General features: G+C 44.9%; 2 protein-coding genes across 8 annotated transcripts; both read right to left on the bottom strand.

Annotated features, from left to right (window-relative positions):
- Positions 1-1966: 1966 nt before the first annotated feature.
- LOC6495570 (serine proteinase stubble) lies at positions 1967-15173 on the bottom strand. Of its 4 annotated transcripts, none has more exons than XM_032451077.2 (9): positions 15100-15173; positions 9535-9730; positions 6574-6731; positions 5054-6503; positions 4535-4990; positions 3395-3572; positions 3186-3338; positions 2852-3123; positions 1967-2792 (listed from the first exon to the last, which is right to left on the bottom strand). In XM_032451077.2, exons 2-9 carry the CDS (start codon positions 9728-9730, stop codon positions 2629-2631), a joined length of 3027 nt encoding a protein of 1008 aa, XP_032306968.1. In that variant the 5' UTR covers positions 15100-15173; the 3' UTR covers positions 1967-2628. The 4 variants fall into 4 exon arrangements, with proteins under 4 accessions (XP_032306968.1, XP_032306969.1, XP_001959117.3 ...); XM_032451078.2 differs by having other exon boundaries at positions 15059-15138; XM_001959081.4 differs by lacking the exon at positions 15100-15173 and adding an exon at positions 13803-14367.
- A 776-nt stretch (positions 15174-15949) lies between these two features.
- LOC6495567 (serine proteinase stubble) lies at positions 15950-22508 on the bottom strand. Of its 4 annotated transcripts, none has more exons than XM_001959079.4 (6): positions 21945-22508; positions 20090-20269; positions 17452-17970; positions 17060-17237; positions 16622-17000; positions 15950-16560 (listed from the first exon to the last, which is right to left on the bottom strand). In XM_001959079.4, exons 1-6 carry the CDS (start codon positions 22132-22134, stop codon positions 16342-16344), a joined length of 1665 nt encoding a protein of 554 aa, XP_001959115.1. In that variant the 5' UTR covers positions 22135-22508; the 3' UTR covers positions 15950-16341. The 4 variants fall into 4 exon arrangements, with proteins under 4 accessions (XP_001959115.1, XP_032306577.1, XP_032306579.1 ...); XM_032450686.2 differs by lacking the exon at positions 21945-22508 and adding an exon at positions 20397-20906; XM_032450688.2 differs by lacking the exon at positions 17452-17970 and having other exon boundaries at positions 21945-22502.
- Between the last annotated feature and the right edge of the window lie 458 nt (positions 22509-22966).

Here is a 22966-nt window from a genome sequence, read left to right as displayed (position 1 = left end):
CTTTTCTTTGAAGACTATTCTTACAATCGAGGTCTTGCCTCGATTAGTTTTTTATTTTGCCTCTGCCTAAAAATCGAGTGCTACGTGTGGAATATAAAATTTACGAATAAAAACAATTGGAAATATTGGAGTCGTGTGCTTAAGCTCCAGTCGAAGAAAGTTTTCAAACGTCGTTCATGGCACCTGCCAAATAATATTGAAGTCGCTGCCCAAACTCGGTATCGTTTCATGCATTATAAATTAAATTCCTTAGAATAATCTATGAATGTTTTATTATTAAATGGATTTTAAATTAAGTTAAGCTGTTAAAAAAAAAATAATTATGGATTTTACATTTTACATGACTCAGTGGCGCCATCCGGTGTCTTATAGATACATTTCCCTGTTAGTTAACAGCTGTTATATCAAGGACTGTTAATATTGAAGACAAAAATTAATTCGGAAAAATCTGAAACAGAAAAGCAAATAAAATGAAGTTTCGAGGCGGATAAAAACCTCGTAAAATGAAAAAATAAATTTTAAATCCGGAATGGAGATTTGTGGCAACGACAATGAATCCGTAGTTCAAAGATGTGTCAGCAGAGAGCGCCATAAAAAGTATGACCAAAGATCAATTTCGCTAAATGCCAACAATTTTTTAACAAATTTTCAAATAATTTTTGGTTCAAAACACCAGCTTTGCCTAAACTTGCGAACTTTATTTTAAACTAAGTATAACACTTCTCTACGCCAAAAATAATAATTCTTTATTAGTTTTTAAACAAAACAATCTTAACGGATACTTGCAAAGTTGTCAATGAAATATTTTTGGGAGTATTTATTTAAAGCTTTTAGCTGTCTTTGAAGTGTGTTGTTTTTGGTTTTCGTGAACATTCAAACTTAGCACCCTTGTGGTCTTCACATCCTCGACTTCCAGACCAAACCGGCATCAATTTCCAACTAATATCAGTCTGATTGTTCGAAGAATTTGCGCCATCATCTAAACACATCTGACAATTGCTGTAGGTAGCCGATTGTCGAATATTCGCACAACAATTTTTGAACTTTGCGTCGATAAGAAGTATTTTCGTAGCATTCCAGTCATTATAGTCAATTTTTTGTCCTGGAACAGGCTCAAGAAGCAGCATCGCCATCCACAGCAGAGGCATGAGGAACCTTATAGAACTCTGAGCCTTCATTGCGTCTGAAATTCGATATCTAAATACAAATTTTAAAAAATGTATGCAGTTCTTCATTTTAAATTGATTAATGAAAGAAGTAAGAGACCGATCGAATATAAAACAAAGTGTCCCCTTTTTTTCGATTGATTCGGAAATTTAGAAAAGGTTTTAGAGAGTTCTTTGTGTTTTTAAGAAAAAAAATTATCCAAGCCGTAAAAATTTAATACACAATTTGAGAAAACACAAGCTTTTCTTTTAAAATTATAATATATTATACCGGCATGGGTGCTTACTTTGCTGCGATGGTTCTACACTGACGGCACTTTACTAACTAACTCAACTTTTGGCACATGTCAGTGAAATTAATTGAAATTGATTTTTGATTGAGGAAATTTTTGACCTCATATTCTATAAAAACTCTATACATATCTTTATAGCTGTCATATTACTGAACGTTCGGAAATAAAACAACTTTACAGAAATGTTAATTTAGTCAAGTTTTAATTTAAAGTTAAATGAGCTGTTCTTTTATATCCCGAAAGTATAAAATAAAATTTAAAAGGCAAAAGTTTACTTCAGAGCCTGAAGCTTTGTAATGACATAGAAAATAATATATATAATATTTAGTATGTATAATATATTTAAAGAAATCCCTATTAAAATAACAAGAATACTTTTTTTCTAAGTTCATCATTCAAATTGTCCAATTTCAATCAATTTCAATTAAGTTTGGAATTCAGTTCCCACACCAACCAGAGAATAAGAAAGTTTTCTTGAAAGAATTCAAAGATGAAACACTTTATACGTTTGTTTTAAACATTTGAATTTAATTAATTTTGTCGCGCATGAGCTGCTATAAATAAATAATTACAGTACGTTATAAAATAAAATTACAATAGCTTCTGCCGCATTATTCGATTCGAGGAGAAGCGACTTAAGAGATAGTGCCCTACCGAGTGACTCGATCGAGTCCGAGTCAGAGTCCCTTTAAAATTAATATTGAATAGGACTAAAGCTAAGTGTAAATGTTATGCAATAATTTAGAAAATTATGTACAGCAAATGGGAATAAATTAGGAGTCCAATCGATTAATACGTTACATGATCTTTCCCTATCTCCTTTCGTTTAGTGTGCTGGTTAATCACATTCACTAACTAGTTTTAGGTTAGGCTAGGCAACGCTAATTGTAAGATTACGATTATGACAATGGACAATGGAAGTGCTATCAGTGTTCCAGCTGATCCAGTGGTTTATGGGGGGCGGGCAGACGGAGGTAAATGGTGGCAACTGGAATCGTTGCTCGGGTTATGGTTGAATCCGTTAGAGATCCGTCACGGATCTGATCTCTCCATAACCGGAGCACGAGTCCGAGTATCGTTGGATTCCGATGCCGATGGGCGATGGGAAGGGGCATTGCGTTTCTAGGCATTCGCTAAGGATCTGGGTCAGGATCAGGTCATCCTAAGACCTAGAACTGCAGAATCTGGTTGATCCAGTCCCGGAATTCGGAGATGCGCGTGTACACGCCCGGCTGGTTGGCCTCAGCGCATCCAATGCCCCACGAAATGACTCCGCCCAGCTGGAACCGCTTGTCCGACTCCCTTTGCAGCACCATGGGGCCACCGGAGTCGCCTGTGGTCGAGGATACAAATCGGTTACATTAGCGCCACAAATAGCCAGCAATTACTCACCTTCACAGGAGTCGTAGCCACCCTTCTTCCAGCCGGCACAGATGAAAATATGCGGTATGTGCTCTATGTAGCCCGCGGCCCGGTACATGGACTCGCAGATGGTGTTGTTGATCACCGGCACCGCCACCTCCTGTAGGACACTGGGCAGGGGTCCATCCTCGTACAGGCGGCCCCAGCCGGTGACGAAGGCAGTCTGCCCGATGAAGTTTTCGTCATTGTCGGGCACACAAACCGGAATGATGTTGGGCTGGAAGACCACGGGCTCGTAAAACCTGTCATGTAAATAATAAAATTTTAATAAAATAATTAAAATAATTGAAAGGAAATGACTCACCTGAGCAGGGCCAGGTCGTACTCAAAGGTGCGGGGATCGAACTGTGGATGCGAGGCTACGATCTGGACACGACGCTCCTGGTAGCCGTAGGGCTCCTCTTCCTCCGCCAGATCGTACTCCCCGAGGCGGAGCAGCAGGTCGGATGGCGGAACACTGGAAGTAGAACTTTGGTCAGGACGATCCCTTGGGATTTGGGAGTGGTTACTCACTTGTCCACGCAATGCGCTGCCGTTATAGCCCAGTTCTCGTTCAGCAGAGCTGCTCCGCACTTGTGCAGGTAGGTGGAGGTGCGCCACTGGCGCAGGGAGATCTGCCAGGGCCATCGTCCGAAGGCGGCGTTGGCTCCTCCGACGATTCGGGGCTCGGGGAACATGCGGCGACCGCAGACTGTGAACGGGAGGGGAGGAGAACATTAAACAATGGGAAGGATCATGGCTAATAGCGGCCAGCGCCAGGTCACAATTAAAATAATGGGTTGGCAAGAGCCCTAAACATTTTAATCACTCCGCCAGGCACTCAGTCATTTTGGCCGCCAATGTAATGTGCTTTGGACAAGTCCTTGGCTTTGGCCATCTTGTACCGGGGCCGGTCGGTCGGTCAGTCAACGGCCTACTTTATGGCCAACCACTTGTCTTGGCCCGACTCGTTTCGATTCGTGTATCAAGATTGTTTTTGCTTTTTGCAAATCGGTCAACAGGCTGCAGGAGTTGTGGTTGAAGGGGGGGGCAAATGGGGAAAGGGGGAGGCAACGGACTGGGATGATTCTTTTTTTATCTTTTTTTTTTTGGGTGCATTTTGCAGACTTGGTCGACAACGTGACCCATACGGCACAATGACCGAAACCATCCCATGCACGATGCAGTCATTATTGTAAATGATTGCTGTAAAAATTGTTGCGGCCTTAGCAAAGTTCTTGCACTGAGAAAAAATATAATACGAAAATGAATTATTAAAAAGTAAAGTAGGAATAAAATGGTCCAAAAGGGCATCTCGAAAAGTTTTTGCTTAAAATTTTAACTGACTACAATATTCAGTTTCATATCTCTTATAAAAAAGTATAATATTAAACTTAACTAGCATATAGATTTGTTTTCAGTGCATTCGTTTATGATCTGGACAACAGAGAATCTCGGAAGATGTCTCCGATTCTTGGTCTTCTTGGCTCGATGCTGGCTCAAGGCCAGCGGTTAGCCTTCAAATTGAATTTAATGGCCACGCACGTTGGCTTTGTCTTATGACCAAAGTCAGCCACGAGTGTATTAATAGATTTCTCCCCGCGGGAAACAAGTTTTCTCCCGAGGATCGAACGCCCATCCCCCCCTCCGCACCACACTGCACCACTTACTCACCTTCTCGGTAATCGACGCCCTCCAATGCATTGGCGGGTGCTACGGTGGTGCTGCCTGTGGCCTCGATGGTAGTGGTATTTGGTTCTTCGCCGCTGTAATCGGTGGTTTCTTCAGTGGTTGTTGTTGGCCTTGTTGTTGGGCTGCTGGTGGTGGTGCTGATGGTACTGATGGGGCTGCTAGTTGTGCTAGAAGATGCCACCTCCGTGGAGGATGAAGCTAATTCTATACTGTTTATTGGTCCATCTGTGGTTTTCACTGCACTTTGTGTTGTTGTTGTGGTTGTTGTTGCTTCCGTAGTTGTTGTTGTTGTTGGTCTGGAAGTGGTTGTTGGCCTGGGTGTGCTTGTGGTCTTTGTTGGCTTCGTGGTCTTGTGCGGCTTGGCCGTTGCGTGGGTCTCCACGGCACTGACACTGGTGGCCACCGAGATTACCACTTTGTCGGTGGCACTGGGTGGTGCTGCAAGTACAAATCGTAGCTATTACAAAATCCACCCTTTTGAGTGGTGCAATCCAGACTTACCTGTGGCCGCTGCGGCCTCGGGCTTTTGGGTGGCCAGCGGCACCCAATCGGCTGGTGGTGCAGGCTGCCAATCGTTCGATATGCTGGCATTCGTCGGTGGCTCAGCCTCCACATCGGTCCAGGTGATCAAGCCGGGCTTCTTGGTGGCAGTTGTGGTTGTTGTGGATGATGATGCCTTGGTGGGTGCCTCCGTGGTGGTCGAGGGCTTGGCTGTAGTTGTGGGTGGTTTGGGGGTTGTAGTCGTCGTTGTTGTGGTGGTTGTTGCTTTAGTTGTTTGCTTCCTGGTGGGCTTCGGAGTGGTAGTAGTGGTTGTTGTGGATGTAGTGGTGGTAGAGGTGGGTTTCTTTTTGGTCACCAGGGTGGTGGAGGAGGAGCTGCTGCTGCTGGTGGTTACAGTTGTCTCTGCCAGCAAAGCAGGAACCTTTACAATTTCTCCGGTGGGTTTGGGCTTCGGCCTTGGCGCCTGGGTGGTTGCTGGTGTGGTGGTGCGGTTGTTGTTCTTGTTCAGCTCCTCCTTTAACGATGTGGTTGTCGAGGTGGAACTACTGCTGCTAATTGTCTGAACAATTGGCTTTCGGGTGGACAGGGTGGTGGTGGCGACCGTAACATTCACCGTGGTGCTTGTTTCCGCCGGCTTTCGAGTGTCCTGGGTTCCACTAACTGTGGTTCCAGTTGTGGTTGGCTTTTTGGCTGGCGTGGGCCTCCTACTCGAATGCGTTTTGTGCGGCTTTTGGGTCGTGGTGCGCAGTGGGGGAGTTGGCCTCTTGGTGGTTACCGTTGCCTTTGTGGTTGTTGTTGGTGCAGCAGTTGTGGTTGTTGTTGTTTTGCTGGTTGTCCTGCTAGCTGATCCACCAACTGAACTGCTAACCGTGGGCTTTGTGTGCCGCCTGGTGGTTGTCGTCGTCTCCTGTAGGTGGGAAGGCTCCGTCACCGTCGGTGTGGTGGTTTCCACGATTTGGAAAGTCACAAACTTTGTTGGCACCGTGGTGGTTTCAATGCGCTGCTCTACTGCACCCGTGGTTAGCACTGGCTTGGCGGTGGTGGTGCGACGACGCGGTGGCTTCACTGTTGCCACAGTTGCATTCACCGGCGCAGTACTTGGCTTGAGAGTGGTGCGCACCACAAAGTGCGAATTCTTGTGGGTGGTGTGTGGCTGTGGTGGGCGGCGAGTGGTTGCCAGGGAACTGTTACCATCACTGCTGGTGGTGCGGACTGGCTTGGCGGTGCTCAGGTATGACTGGGTTACGTTCTTGAGCAGCTCATTGGTGGTGTGGTGGTGGGTGGTGCCGGAGCTGCTACCGCTGCTGGCACTGCTAGACAAAGCACTTTCGGTGGTTAGCTTGAAGAGAGCGCTGGTGGGCAGTGTGGTGGACTCGTGGGCAAAGTGCGAAATGGTATTCTGGTCGATGCTGTTGTCGTTGATCTCCGGCGCGAATAGAGAGGCTTCCTCCTGGCAATTAAAAAATATCCATTAAAAAAAGCCGCACAGAATTAATTTAATAGCCTGAAATGAAACTCACCTTTAGCGCACAGCACGAGCCGAAGTAGAAGCGATCGATACAGGTGCCCAGGTGGGTGCCATTCTGTTTAATGCAATCGATGGCAAACATGCAGACTCCCGAGCGTCCCGACTTGCGTACGATGCAGGGCAGATGGCGTATATTTCGACCAGATTGGACTGCCAATTTAAAAATAATAGCCCAAAATCAGTAATAATATAACAAAATGGTAGCACACATAATGATGATAATGATTATGATGATACAGATGGGACAAAGGGGCGGACAAAGCAAATAAGATTCCCATTCTAGCTGCTCCACACCATTTCCGTTTGCCGGTGCGATTAACGCCTTCGAATTTGTACGCCAATTTGGAGCGTCCATTTACCGTTAGGCAAACAGTTAGCACAAGTGAAAATGAAGTGGCAACAACTCAAAAACGAACCCAACACCGAACCCATAAAAGCCCACCAGCTAGCCCATGCCCCTCCAAGTCCGCTGAAGGGCGTCATCGTCAAAGAATATTCATAAATACATACAAACATGCTCGCTGAAGACCGCCCGATGAGGCAACAGTAGCCCCATCCGCATTATTGTTATTTATTTACTTCTGCTCTTCTCCAAGAACCACCAAGAGCTGCTGAGAGCCACCAACCACCAACCACCAGCTCCGTCATCTTTGTCATTGTGTAATCGAGCCGAGAATTATCCAAGCTCGAGCTTTGAACTTATATAATTATGGCCACGAGCGCGGGGCCAAGAGTTTTGTATTCGTTTTTACTTTTTTTTCTCAGTTTTTTTTTGGATTTTCTCACCAAAAATGGCCAGGCCAGGGACTAGAGAGACCGACCGAGTGTCCTGTTTCCACATCAGAGGTCATAAATTAAGTTAACAACCTGGCCACAGAGTTTCGAAGTAAGCGCTTTAAATATATCCATCCACATAAATAACGCACTTTGCTTGACTTCTGCTAAATGAAAAGAAAACAAGGCAGGGCGATGGCTTAAATACCCCTTTTTTATTTGGAAAACACTAAGCAAGGTGTGAAATTTTTATATGACTTTCATTTTGAAATAAATTTTATAACGAATATAAAAGACTATCCTTTTATCTTAAACAAAAAAGTAATATTATCATTAAAAGAAAGAGCATTCCTTGAATACTTGATATCTGATATCGTATATATTCCCACGATTATAAAGGGTATGCAAATAAATATTGCCAACTGCCACCAGTTTTGGCGTGTTTTGCGTTTATTGAACTTTCGGGGATGTAAAGTATCGCGCATTTCTTATGCAATTAACACGAATTTCAGGCCTGAGATTTTTTTATGCCACAGAAGCGTCCCAAAACAAATGACTCAAGACACGAACTGGCTGGCGGCCAGTTGAGTGGAAAAGCAAAGAAATCAATCGACCGAAATTGAACTCGGTCCCCACAGAAGACATTGTCACGTTCCATGGATCGTGGCAGCGGTTCTGTTTCTGTTTCTGTTTGCATTTCGTTTGTGGCTTTTTGGGTCAACAGCTTAGCATATGTTTCGCTAGCTGGCCGCCACTCGTTTGGCCTACCAAACAGCCAGAATCGAAGGCCAAGACGACACAGACACAGACACAGATAGAGATAGAGAGAGAATCATGGAGAGAGATAGAAAGACGGTGGAGAAGAGACAGCAGACCCGCATTGCAATGTAAGGAAATTCGTTTTTGGCATGCGAATGCGGCGGCACCACATTTTCGTGGCCCGATTGTGGGTGAGTGGCGCAGTGGCTAAAGTGGGTCACAATCGAATCGATCGGGCCATTGGAGAGGCCGAGAATCAATGTCTGGGCTCGGTCCTCGATATCTCAGGGGTTTGTTTGTTTTATTTCCCTTTCACTTGCCGTCAAATTTACTTTCCGCTTTCTGCAGCCGCCTCTCGCCTCTTGCCGTCTTCAATATTATTTATATTTTCTTTGTTGCCGCTGCGGTCCAGTCATAAACATGAAATGCTCGTCGGCACAAGCTTTCTGGCCAGAGAGTCCAACCCTGATTCTGATTTCAATTCCGATTCCCGGTCCAAGACGGACTGGCCCCGACTGGCGGTTGCTTATTTTATGGCAACATTCTTTGATGGCTGACCTCAATTGCTTTTGCTCGCTGACGTTTGCCCGTTTGGTAGCTTTAGTTGTTGGCTCTCGCATCTTGGATCTTGAATCTTGGCTGGCTGCCTGGCTGGCTTGCTGCCGGCTTTGGCTTTGGCTTTGGTCAGTCTCGACAGTTTCAGTTTGTATATGAAAGTTTTTTAGTTTTATTTTCATCTTTTTTTTAAAGGCTGCGCTTTGTTGCCTTGCGGCAGACAAATTGGCAGCTGTGTGGGGCCGTCCGCAGAGGAAGTGCTAATAGCGTATAAATTTGATTCTTAATGACTCTGACCCAATTAATCTTCGTGGCTGGTGCTGGGACCGGGCAACGCCTGTCTCTATTGTCATTAATTTTGATTACTTTCATTGGAAATACTCTGTCTGTAGCTCTGCTTCTGGATATCGCTCCCGACAAGTTCGTCGCTTAAGTATTTTGTGTTCGCTTCTTTTGGCAATAAAGTTTAAAGGTGGCAGTGGGATAATTAAAATAAGAATAAAGGCTAATCTCTCGGTTAAAGTAAGTATGAATTTTCATCTGACTGGCTACTAATTATGAGTTGGTTTGGAATTGTTATTGTTCTCTTACATTGTAGTTTTTTTTCGGTTTCTTACAGACCGCGTTTCATTTCATTGTAATAACCGTGGATGCTCCCGAAAAGAAACTTTTAATAGTCTACGTGAGAGAAAGTGCTGGAGTTCTTGGGAAACAATGGAAATAAACCACGACAAAGTGCTGCTCCGTCTGTACTGCTTTCCGATCTGTATCTGTATCTCGTTGCTGAACGGATTCCGGCTAAGTGAGAGCGTCAATGGCGTTCGACACCCATGAAGTCGATGGGTCTGATGACTCAAATACTTACACTGTGCTAAACTGGGATTATCCACAAAGACGGGACTGGCGTCTATCGTCAGCAGCAGGAGACTGCAGAGCGCCATGAGGCTGAGTAGGAGGCTGGGGCGTGGCATCTTGCTGGTCCTCGATATCGCCGATCTGCACTGCGCTGCTGTGTACGTATAGGTGTCTTCTGCATCCGTGTGTTGTTGTGCACCCATCATCTGCAAAAGTGAAGCACATTCATAAATTGGTTAGTTTTCTTCAGTCGTGGGTGATTCATATCCAAAAATGTGAAACGTTTTACGGCCGTATTCAAATTAATCAACAAAACAAAAAAAGACGAAAAAAAGATGGGCACGGCCCAGCAGCAGCAGAAGCAAAAGCAGGCAAGGCAACAAGTGCGTAGAAGCAATACCTCTGCTGACTCAAGTAGGTGAAAGTCTGTCTCCGGTGACTTGCATATGCAAAAACGATGAACAAATGAAACAAAACGTAGCCACAGAAACGGAAACCGACGAAGCTAAATTTTGCTGCGGCCTAAAATGGTCAAATAGTCATGCCTAAAATGGCCCAAATGGAAAGCAAAAGTGTATGCGTGTGTGGGCATAGAAAGCGTTCCAAACGGGAATCGTTCAACTGATTGTATAATCTTCCTCAGCGTTTATATAACTGTTCGGAAATGCATTTCCATTCCCACACCAAGACCCCCATTCTCCATTCTCCATTCCCATACTACTCTACTGGTTCTGCTCATCTTTGGGGTTCAACAGTCGCCTAATTGAGTTCGAACTGCAAAGAAAGTTCAGAGAATGTACAGAAATGATGACATAAACCGGAGCAATCAAAGAAAGCGCGTCCAACGACAACAAATGATGATGATGAGTTGGCTTGAGTTAACTGGACCTCCTCCGGGAACTGCCGCGATGACAATGCGTCTCTATATCTCACAAGAACATGTATCTGTATGTTTGTTTGTACATATATCTCTTGGGTTTGCCCATGGCCGGGAGGCATCTTTTGCGGTGACAACATATTCATTGATCGGTTCTGTTCTGTTCTGTTTGGCTTTGACTTGAGCTTGGGTTGGCTGGGCTCTTTCTTTAAGTCACGATTCTGCAGCGTTGAGAAATTAGCTGCGTTTGGTGGGGAAAGCGGTAGGTGGTAACAGGTAACAGGTAAGAGGTAAGCGGTTTGCGGGGAGAGTAACTCTCATTGTTAGCGACAGTTCTGTGAGTTGCGTAATACGGTCATTGAACTCCAATAGCAACAGAAGTAGCAGCTTCAACAGCAGCAACATTTTCCAGCTCCATCAGAAACTTGGCTTAAAGACACTTCCACCGCAGAGCCGTAAATCGCTTTAATTATCCCCAAATGCTAAAATTGTAATATCTACACTCTGATATCGGGAACGGAAGCCATAAAACAAAATACTAACTAACACAAAATTGCCTCAATTAAACACTAGAATCTAGAATCGAAAGCATTGGCATCTAATTGCTAGTGTGATCTTTAGTTGTTGCCACGATCTCAAGTCCAGTTCCAGCTCCAGCTCAGTCTCCAGCTCAAGCGATTGTTTGGCTTTTCGCAGCCTCAAAAATGTTGGCCAGCTATTTGTGTATTTGGGTCACGTTCAGACGCAAACACCCGTATCGGTATGCGTATCTGTATAATTGTGTTGGCGTTGGCTGGCTGGCCGGCGCTGGTTGTGTGCAAATTAACATGAATTTCAGAGCTACTGAGAGAAACGATAACCAGAACCGGGCGGGGATTGCCTGGGAAGCGCGAAATGGGTCTCGATCTGGGTCAGAAGCGACGGATGATTTGCATGATTTTCATTTGACTGAGACGATTCAGTTCCCTCATCCCTTCCTTTCCACCTTCTTGAATCTCGAATCTCAATCTCGCTGTGGTTCCAGCTTTATGGGCAATTAAGTAATTTCCACTCGCGACTCGATACAAGTGACAATTTCGGTGGCTCGTTAAAAGTGAAATTACAAATTTGTTTTGTTTGTTATTAAAAATACATTTTGTCAGCTGAGCGATACATATGTATATGTACCCCGCCCTGAGTAAAAGCGAAAGCCAGCAGGGGATTTCATTGTGGCGGCAGCTGGCTTCTTCTTTTAGTATTTACTTAAACGAAAAGTGAAAAGCCACCAGCAGCTTGTAATTTCAAATGGTGAACAAAAGAATTATGCCATTTGCCGTGAAACGGCCAGTGCCTCAATAGAAACTACATACACGGCCACTAAGCTCGTACATTTCTAGTGTAATCAAATAAGAAGTGCGTCTCGCTTGGCGCTGCTTTCATTTCTGCTTCCCAAAAACGGAGCTAGGAGAAATTTCTGTATATTTTTAGTAAAAAAAAAAAAGTTTGTTGCTATGCTTTTGTCCACTTCATGGCCCGGTGGTTTTTCTTGGCCGGCTGTCACCTGGCTGCCACCAAGGAGAAGGCTAAGTTCATTAGTTCGAATCAAAAGACTCAAGGCACAAACTTGATGATGGCCTGGCTAATTATTTCGGCAAGTGGCCAGCCCAGAAAGCAGGTTCAATGCAACCATCAGGCCATCAACGGCAATTTCTCAATTACAAATGCCGAATGCAAATTACAATAATTACTGCAAGCCATTTTATGCTACTTGTGGGCCCAGCCAGCCAGCATCATCATCGTCGAAGCCGTCACCGTCAGGAAACCTGTATAAACCAGAGCGCCCCGAGAACGTGAAATGCAAATAACGCAATGCCTACTACCAGAGCATCCTACTACCACCAGATCATCTGTGGCCGCGAGCCAAACGTTCCAAGATCCTTCTCTATCCCACTACACTCCGGTACTCTCCTGTCTTGGCCATTCTGCTCCCCTAACCGCTGTCGAGTGTGTTTTAGACCAAAGACAGGCGGAATGGCAGGTCTCCAACAATGAGGAAGAAACATGTGCGGTTGCAACAGAGTCGACGTATGGTTACTACGTAGTTTTGTTTCTTAAACCAGATTTTGGCATGGTGAAATTGATCAGAAAACATGGCTAGATCTGGTAAAGTTTCTACCACTGATTAAAGATCATTAGATTATATTTGGATGTGATAATGAAGTCAGTTTGGAAGAGATCTAGCCAACATATGTTCCAGCCAACCCGGCATACCCTTGTTCTTTTGAGCCATTGGCATAACCACTATCAGACCAGTTCTTTAAACCGAAAAGCAAAAATCGTTTGCCAAGGAGAAGGCGAAGGAGAAGGCAGGGTTCTTTCAGTTCTTGGTTCTTTATTTTTTTGTTGCTGTTGTGTCTCGGCAGCCGCAGAAGCAGCCGTGCCGCAATTGAAACACTTGTACTAAGCTGCTGCCGCTGCTGCTGCTGCTGATGCTGCTGCTGACTCTTGTGACTCTGCCACACACTGAAAAGTCTTGTGGCAAGCGCTTTGGCTTGCTCCCGTTGTTGTTGTTTACAGGAATTTCAATAAATTTACAGCAGGAGCAGATCGGATCGGCAACGGCCCACAGTTTCCAGCTTGGAATGGTTGGGTTTTGGTTTTTGGTTCGGTTCGGTCGAGAGCGGAGACTTGAGCTCGAGACTTTTGCTTTGGACTCGTTTTTGAGCTTTGGCCGTGTTTGCGGCGCTTGAACTTGTTGCTCTTGTTTCGATGCCACTGCCACTGCTGCCTGCTGCTTCGGATGGCTCTTCTTCAGCATCTTCTGCTGCTACCAGTGCAGTTAGTTGCAGTTATGCGCATCTATTGGGTGTGTGCTGTATCTGTATCTTGGTATCTGTGAGATTCAGTATCCGAGTAGCGAGTACTGTGAGTTGGCGCTTAATTGACTTGTACGCGGTAGAAAGTGCAGCGCAGCTACTTTAGGCACTCACACACACACACACACACACCGAAACACATTTGAGGGCCGGCGTATCTGATGGATGCGTATCTTGGCTGGAGATCTTTTGCATTTACTGGCGTTGGCTTCTCAGCTATTTTGGGTCATTTCTTTTAATTTGCTATTACTATATGATTGTTATAACTCCTCCGGCTTCTTTTGTTTTTTATTTTTAGTTTGTTTTTTTGTTGCCTAACTTCTTGGACTGTCCGTTTTATGAGTTTCTTCACTTTTGGCTTTTGTTTGACACTGGCTTTTTGCCTTTGCCTTTCGATGGTTCTACCTTTTGTTTTAGGCCGGGAAGAGCGACTAAAAAAAATCACACAAAGCACTGTTAGCCGGATAATTGCTGGCTATTGTGGTCGAGTGGGAAACTCTTGGTCCCGAAATTAGTTCTGCTGAAGGGACACACACTTGAACTTGCCTTTGGGGGGACTTTTTGGTCGTTCTGGCCAATTAATATTTCGCTCAAACACTAACACACACACATGCACACTCGATAGCGGCTAACACGCACTGCCACAAATATCCCGCGGGCGACACGAAGAAGAAGAAGAAGCGGAAGCGAGCAGAAGACCAAGTTCAGAGCGCGACAAGTTGCGCACGTCTGCGGAGTGGCGATCGTTGAAAAGATCCAAACACCAGCCACCAGGTGAACTGGAGTCTCGGTCTCTGCCTCGGTTGGCGGCGTCGTCACTGCGACGGCGCAGCGGCTGAGATTTGGCGACGCCGGCAGAGCTGAAGAACCACAAAGCGAAATTGGTAGAAGTTGGAGCCCAGCACTCTGCTGGCTCTCTCTCCCGGTCTCTCTCTCTCTTAGCCCGCTTGCTTCGTTTTCTTTGTGCCCCCACATGTGCGCACTGCGCATGCGTGCAGTCGACGCCGCGCAGTCGACATTGCTAGTTAGAGCTCGGCGGCGACGCATAACGGTTTCCATTAAGGCCAACAGCAGCGAGAACAGCCAAAAGCTAGGCGCTGTTTCTTATTCAAATGAACTTCACACTCACTCTCGCACTCACTAACACTACCGCTGCTGTTGCTGCTTCTTCTTATGGGGGCCTCTCTCTTTTGGCGGCACAGCTGATTGGCGGCAAGTGGTGTTTTTTTTTTTTGTTTTTTTGGGCAGGGGGCGGGGGAGCCAGGGGGCTCACTTTGGGGTTAACAGCGCTTTCACATTAAAATAGCAAGAAGCAGAAGACAACAGAGAAACAACAAACCCACACATATCCCAAAACACACACTCGCACACACACACACATGTGTGATGGCTTTTTCTTTTAATATTTTGTGGTGCAAATGAGTTTGTTTTTGCTGCTGCCACTTGCCATTCTTTGTCACCTGCGCCTTTGTCAGGGCGTGCATGTGTGTGAGTGCCGCAGTTTGTTTGTGTTTTAATTTATGCACGTCTTCAGGTTAAGAAAGTCAATCTTTATTAACGTTTTAGTTTACAGGTAAACCTGTTCGCTGATAAGAATTGCATGGCCAGTGGCCACATCCACTCCTTCCCCCATTTGAATATATTGTTGGCCAGAGACACCAGCAAACACTCATCAACAGATCATTAAGCTTTATGGAAAATCATTTAGATGCCAACAAGTCCCAATTATAAATCACAGACAGAATAGACAGACAGGGAGTCAGACGCGGCCGAGAGTATCGTCTTTAATATAGAGAACGCACATATAAAGAACGTCTTTGGCCGATTCTTGAACTCGAGAGACCTTGACACTGGCGCAGCTCCACGGCGACTGAAGACTCGAGGCCCCAACTGACTTGCTGGCCGGATCCCGGTTCTTTGGCCAATTGCCCGAAGAAGTGGATGCCAATGTGGATCGTAAGAGCGTGCCATGAAGATTCTGGCCAAGAGCGGGAGAGCGCCTGATAAGCTCCTGTTGATCGCAGTGATAATGCCAGGGGATCTGGTCATCCCGGTCTTTTCGTTCTCCTGCCTGGATTATGTTATTGAATTTTGATGGCTCTGCCAGCTGCGCCCGGTGATTAACCAGCCACTGGCGGAAGTTGAACTCATTAGAAATTCAGTCCATGCACCGCATGTGGCACTTGTTGCATGTCGCTCTCCCCGACAGTTTCAGTTTCTCGAAAAAGAGTTTTGGGTCAGCGGCGGCATCTTCCCACTCACATCTCCCTCGGGTATCTTTTGTTTAATATTCGTGTCTTTTGTGGACTGCTGCTGTTTACTACCTTTGTTTGTTATTAGCATTACAAATCAAATAATGATTCAAAAGCGATTCAAAAACGTTATCAAAAAGGTTCGTCATTCATCCAAAAAAGTAGGCAATGGTTTTTTCCAATACCCAGGTAACGAACCAATGCGTGTAAAAACGATGTACACATGTATCAGTCATGTAGAATAATTGAATATATTGAAAAGAAGATATTATTTAAGATTATATTATTAGATATTATTTAAGCATTTTAGAAAAGAAATTGGAAATAATATTTAATAATTTTATCATTTTAAATTAAGTGAATACAAATATTTGGCATTGCCCAATAACTATTATTATCATGTAAAAATCACTTTTACCCCAATCCAATATTAAACATGGTTTTAAATATTTTATTAAATTTTAATAGTATATTAAAACATAGTTTGTAATTATAAATAAGTTTGTGAATGGAATCTATCGAATGTAGGAATCTTTCGTCACAAAATACAATAAATATCAAAAACTTAAACCGAAATCCTAGTTATGCAATGAGAAACGAATGAAGGCGACAGGATTCGGGTCTGGGATCCCTTTTTGGAGTGGTTGAATATAGGTAAAATAAATACAGGGCCACAAGGACCTTGGGTCTTATACACTAGCAACCCCGAGTCGTAGAGGAATCACATGGCCTGGCTGACGGGATGCATCTCGGCAGCGGACGCACACAACTGCAGAACTACTCGAGCGGTGACTGCAGTCTTCCGGTTTAGGGTTCATGGGTCAGTGGCTCGACTACGCATTGTTGTCATTGGCCATGACCTTATTGATCCAGGGCACGAAGCGTTGTATATTCGTGTAGACTCCGGGCAAGTGCTCCCGTCCGCAGCCGATGCCCCAAGACACGAGACCAATGAGCGTCTTCCGACCATCCATGGTCAGGGTTAGCGGCCCGCCGCTGTCGCCCTGGCAGGAGTCCCTTCCGCCCTCCTTGTATCCTGCGCAAAGGAAGACCTGGAAAGGAATCATATTGGTTTTTAAGATAATTAATTTTTTTCATTTTACCAATACTTACATCGTGAATGGCTTCACGGCGTCCTGCCGCCCGGAACCATCGTTGACAGCGATCATTGGATATGACCTCCACGTCCACCTCCTGCAGCACAGAGGGCACCGTGCTCTGGCCATGTCGCGTCCGCCCCCATCCCGCTACGGTGGCCATTTTCCCCGTCAGTTTGGTGGACGGAGGTGGTAGGCAGACGGGGATGATGTGCTGTTTGTAAACCACATTGCGATCCAGTCGGATCAGGGCTACGTCGTTCTTAAAATCAGCGGGATTGTAGTGGGGATGGACTTCTTTCCTCTCTATTCCGTACTCCTCGTGGTTCAGACGCTCCTCCTGGCCACGGACATCCCATTCCCCAAGACGGATTTTCATGTTGGAGTTGGTGGTACTGAAATTTAAAGCAGCGTTGAGTTATTGAACCTTCCCTGTCCTTATTTTATTACTTACGTAGCCACGCAATGGGCGGCGGTCACCACCCATCGATTGGAGATCAAGGCACCACCGCAACTGAGTTTCCTTGTCAGGAATCCGCTCTTGATCAGAGCCACCTGCCAGGGATGAGATCCAAATCCCGTGGAGTGGCCGCCCACGATGCGATTAGAACGGGTGAAGACCTCTCCGCAACCTACCGAAGAAACATGAATGTAATTATTAAAAAGCATCCAAAATAACAAAAGTTATTAATAAGAGTGGAGTAAAGAAAGATAAATAGAATCCCAGAGTTCAAAAGTGTGGGTGAAATGTGTGGTGGTGCAGCTTTACGGAAAATCATTTGCAGAAGTGCCAGAGAACAGAAATATACAGTTAGAGAGAGAAGAATGTGTGAGATTTCTTTGTACCCGGCACTGGACGATAGTTGGCATCATGGTAGCCTCCGCCGCCACCACCGCTTTGGTATTCATCTGCAGCTTCTCCCGCGTTCAAATCCAATACATTGCCCACCGCGAAGGCCTGGGCATTGGGAAGGGGCTCGTGGGGCGGAGGTGGCACATCTCCCGGCGGGGCCTCTGCGTCGAAGAAGCTATCCAGGTGGTTGGTGATCCCGTTGATGGTGTGACCTCCAGTTTCATGCTCCCAGCTGTTCAGACTGGATGACGACGACGGTCTGTGACCAGATCCAGATCCGCTGGACCCGCCACCAGCAACCGGCTTGTAGGGATTACCGCCACTGTACAAGGTGGGGCGCTTGGTGCTGTAGTAGTTCCCGGAAGGATAGGCTGGTCGGGTGGAGGAGGAGGTCGTGGACGAGGCCGCTGACAGGCCGTTGTGGTGCAGGTGGTGCTGCTGCTGCTGTGGATGCGGCTTATTTGCATTCGGCGACAGATCGGGGTATATGTCATGCAAGTGTATTATGTCACCTGTGTGTAAGAATCGTGATACAGGTGGGGCTAGATCTCTAAAGAAAATCATCCTCTAGATCTCCAGATTTTGTTTTTTATTCATAGGATGTAGCCTAACTTTTAGAAAGATTCAAACTTTATAATAAACATCTAAGACCATATTCTTTAGGTTTCTTTTATCTACTGAAAAATCGATAAAGTCTAAAAAACTCAAAACTACATTTGTGATATGCAAATTTTGAATGGAAAAGTTTCTTCAAAAAACCATTAGGATGATCAAGTAGCAACTCCAAGGGTCAGAGAAAGACTCCAAACCAGACTTTCCCTTTAAAACAGAGAAAAAAAACTAAAAACTAAACTTACGATGACAATCGCGGCATGCAACCATAATAAAAAGTAAGACCTCCAACACGACTGCGATTATGTCAGCAGAAGATGGCCAAGTCTGGGGACCCAGTCTGGTCAGTTTATTTTTTTTGGTTTTCGGACATTAAGACAGAGCCGGACAAAGACACTTAAGCTGACTGGTTGTTTCGCACGTAATTCAAACAAATCCAAAAGCCATTTCGGGGGAGACACAGAACGGCGGCGGCGTCATGACTTGATTAACACTTTCAAATAGTTCGGCCTGATTCGGGGACTATGCCGTAACTTTTTCACTGTGATTTTTCCCACATTTGAAAGCCAACAAAATAATAAAAGCCCAGAAGGGGAGGGTGCCACCACCAAATTGAAACAAAGAAAGAAAACAAAAATTTCACTTTTAAATGCGAAAACGTTCACCTTCGTTTATTTCCGCAAGTGAGTTTTGCCCATTTCTCGTGTCTGTCTTTTCGGCTTTATCATTGTCGCCAGTCTGGGACTGGCTTGGGAAAAAAACCTTTACACATGATGGAGCGACATGAAGAAAGCTCACAGAACCCGCTTCTTTATGGGCTTCAAGGAAATGGTTAACCAAAAAACTGGAGAAGAAACTCTCAAAATTAAGTTAAATTGCGGTAAAAGAAGAAAGGGTTGATGGCAGCCAACAAGATTGATGTGAGCCCCCAAAAAAACAGTGGGGGGGGAGTCGAATAAAAAACTGAAATTTTCCACTAAGAATTATTTCCAACATGTTGTAATGCATTGTTATGGTCTGTTCAGGCTGCTTCTGCTTCTGCTTTTTTCTGTCTGCTGGCCTTTGCTGTTGCCTCTGTAATGCTCGCATTCGAAAATAGAAGGCAGAAATCTAGAAAACTAAACAGAGCACAACAAAATAGCTGCGGAAGAAACAACAACAGCCAGTAGCCGAAAAAAAAATATATAAAAATTTCGTTAGCCATGTATGTGCGTTAGTGGCATAATATAAGTGGCTGGTCTAACACTTGAAGGTATTTCTACTCTATTGCAATCGTTTTCGATGCGATTACGATACCAGCCAATGCACTTGATGGAAAACAATTGATCCATAAAGGGGGTTTTTTAAAGAGATTTAAGAACATAAATGATTTATTGGCGAAAAATCAAAAATTGGTCTGTCAAATGCAATCACAAAGGCACAAGACTTATTATAATAAATATATTAAACCCATCTATCTAGCTCATTTATTTTAGAAACAGAATATAATTCATAAGTAGCATTTTATGCGAATTTTTAGAATATATAAGGTATAAGCCGGGAAAAATTAATAAACAAATAAATAAAGCATTGATCTGAGATGTAATATTGGTAATCAATGATTTGATTGCTATATCTTATAAGTTATTGAAATATATTTAATAATTGAGAGGTACGAAGTTTACAATCACTACAAAAAGATCACTTTTCTTGCAAATAAAATTGTTAACTCCTTGGGATAGTTCTTCAAAGCCATTTAGTTTTAAATCCGAGCACTCTGCCCATGGGCTTGAGTTTAGCGTGCAGCCTGTGTGGTTTTGTGTTTGTGTGTGCAGAGCAATTTGTTGTCATTTTCGAAATGCAAGCTAATTTATTGCTCTATTATACGAATCCGAGTTGCATAACTTGGAGCCCAGTAATTTGCGATTGGTCGGAATCACGCGGGGAAAGCAGGGGGACAAATGTCTTTCAGAATCCAATGGTTTCGTTGGCGGCAGGATGGAAGGAGATGGTTAGGGGTTGGGGAAGCAGGGTACTTACTCGTGTTGTTGACTGGAGCAGCGTGTGGACTCTCTTCGGCATCCAGATCTTTGTCCACGCAACACGACCAGATCATGCCGCCGGAGCAAAGATCCAGGGGCTTGCCGCCGCCCAAGACACATGAAATGGACAGGCCGCACTCGAATTTGTGACCACGAAAGCGGCACGATTGCGGTATCACTGTAAAGACATTGGATCGAAAGAGTCAGAGGGAGGTGGAGGTAGAGAGAGAGAGAGATGGGGTGAAATTAGTCTGGGGTTAGGGAATATTCTCAAAGGAATTCAGAAGTCAAGTCAAATCAAGTACTTCGGGATAACATTTCCATCACGCTGTTCTCGCCATAATATCCGGTTCCACTTCTGCGGGAAAGAGCATCCAGGATGAGCATGTCGTGCTCCTGCTGGGCACTGGGATAGCCCAGTCCTTGAGCCAAATGGAGGGCAGCCAGGCCAATCAGCAACCTTAACCAGGTATCCTTTGAGTGCCTGGGCAAAGACATGATCGACTCCACTGGGACTTTCACTTTCGATACGGGGTAGCTGCACTTTCGCTTTCGGGCGTTCGGTCCTGCCACTAGTTCACCAAGGATTTCACTTTTGTTTTCATCTGGCTGCTTGCGGTTCACGCATGCGCAGTTACGGCGCTCTCGAAACAAGAAAAGAAAACTTTTCAACGCTTTTTACACTTTCCAGCTTTTCGGTTGATCTTTATATCAAAAATTTTCATGAAACGCACGCGCACACGAAGCGACCAAAAAAATGCGACCGCGCGTCGGGAAAATCGGCTCAGAATTAAGCCAAACTTTTGCGGTCTTCGAGCTTGAAGCAAACTTGAAAAGCCGAAGACAGAGTCTCGTTTTGCCGCCTTTCGCATTTCACTTGCCGAGCGGGCTTCGGGCGTGCGAAAGAGATAGGTGGAGTGAATCAGAGCAGGGCGGCGCTGAGCGTGTTGCTGGCAACATGTTGCCAAGCCATCGATTCCGAGTTCGACTTCAATTCGATTTTTTTTCTTTGATTACACTCTATTTTTTTTTTTTTGGCCAAGGTTTCTGCTTACATAAAAGGCCAAACCAAAATAATCTATAATCTTTTGGGAAAATGGCCGAATCACGGCGTGGTATTTGTTGCTGTGTTAACACTTTCGAATGCTACAAGTTTGCAATTGAAGTTAATTGCAGTTGATTTTCCTGTCTCTCTTCGAGTGTGTGTGCTTGTAACTGTATCTGGAAACACTTTTGCTTTACTCATACTCGTATTACATATACCCGTATCCGTGCTGCCATTGAACTTGCAATGCAGTAATTTAGCTCCAATCGCACACTTGCTTATTTCTAATATTTCACTGGCTTGGCCATCATTTTAATAGACACTCACAGTTGCCCAAAAAACGCGGGCTTTCCAAGCCAACAGTTACATATGTTAGTGTGTGTTGAGTGTTTTTTGTGTTAATGTTTTGGCCACCTTAATCTCTTGGCTAATTGGCTGGCATGTCTTTTTTTCGAAAGTCCAATTAAACAAGATGAATCGGTGGCCCAAGAACAGTGTGTCTGACTTTCGCTTTGGGTCGAAGTTCGGAATTCGGAAGAGTGCTCCAGTGATTGCGTTGGGCAGTGAGGAATTTGGTACGAACTTGACATCGAATCGATGGCCAGAGCCGGAGACAGAGGCGTAAAGTGGCGAAGATCAAGGTTAAACACGCCAGCGTTAACTAATATGCAAATTGTGTAATGCGAAACTGCAGGGAAGCGTCATCAAACGAAAGACTTAGGCAACAAACTCGATTTGACTTGACTTGCTCGGGGAAGGAAAGGGAGTGCGGGGATGCGGAAATCGGCATCGGCTGTTAAATACTCACAATCCAGCTCATCGAAGAACTTGGCCTGCTTGGGCAGCTCCTTATCAATCGCCTGCTTGAGCTCCGGGGTAATCACTTCGTTGTAAACCGAATTGTAATTGCTATGGCCAGCAACTATTGCCGCAAGTGGCAGCAGCAGCAACATCACCAGTTGCTGTGGCAGCATCGAGCCTGCAACTGCCAGGCGCATTTTGCAATACTTTCGTTGTTATGTTTACACTTTATTTTTGTATTTTTTTTGTTTTGTTTGTTGGTTGCGGCTGCGACTGCGGCTGTCACTGATTTCTGCAATTGTGTTTCACTTAATTCACGTAGCAGCGCGAGTTTTTGATTGAATAATCGCTCGTCTCGTTTGCATAGCCCGAACCACCGAATACTCGGAGTTGTGTTGCCCGAGTAAATTGAATTAAGTTCACAATTTTCTCCACCTGCCGGTGGTTTGGCAATTTCTTTATTTTATTTTTAGGACTTGGCGCCCTGTTTTTTTATTTGGTTTGGGCTTTTGCGGTGCAGGCGGCGGCGAAGTTCGCGAACAGTTTGCTGGCGCGTCGAAACACTTAATAAACAGTTGGCTGACAAATCCAAAATCAAAATGCCATCAACACCGGCTCAGAGTTGGCTTGGAGAGCGGAGGCCCCAACTATTGAGTAATAGTCACCAAAAAGAGCGAGGGAGAGGCACTTAGCCCCAGACAGAGAGAGAGCGAGAGCATTGAAAACGAAAGTGAAAAGCAGAAGAAGAGTGGCCAACGAGTTTTGTCGCTCAACTGACAATTGCATGTTGCTGCTGTTGCTGTTGCTGTTGCTGTTGCTACCATGACTAATCTCTATACACTCTCCTCTACATACCACAGCTCCCTTCTAGCCCCCCTGACAAAGAGGAAGTGGCATTTTCCATCGTACAAATTGGTGTTTTAGCAAAACCAACAATTGCCCAACAAATTGCAGCAGGAAAGCCCACTTGGCTTCATCTCAAGCATGACATTTTCGCAGAAACAGAAGCTTTCCAGCCAGTTCCATTGA

This window comes from Drosophila ananassae, chromosome 3L, assembly GCF_017639315.1.
Source record: "Drosophila ananassae strain 14024-0371.13 chromosome 3L, ASM1763931v2, whole genome shotgun sequence".
In the NCBI taxonomy this organism is placed as follows: domain Eukaryota; kingdom Metazoa; phylum Arthropoda; class Insecta; order Diptera; family Drosophilidae; genus Drosophila; species Drosophila ananassae.
Note: the sequence above shows the minus strand (reverse complement) of the source record. Positions and strands in the feature narration are given on the sequence as shown.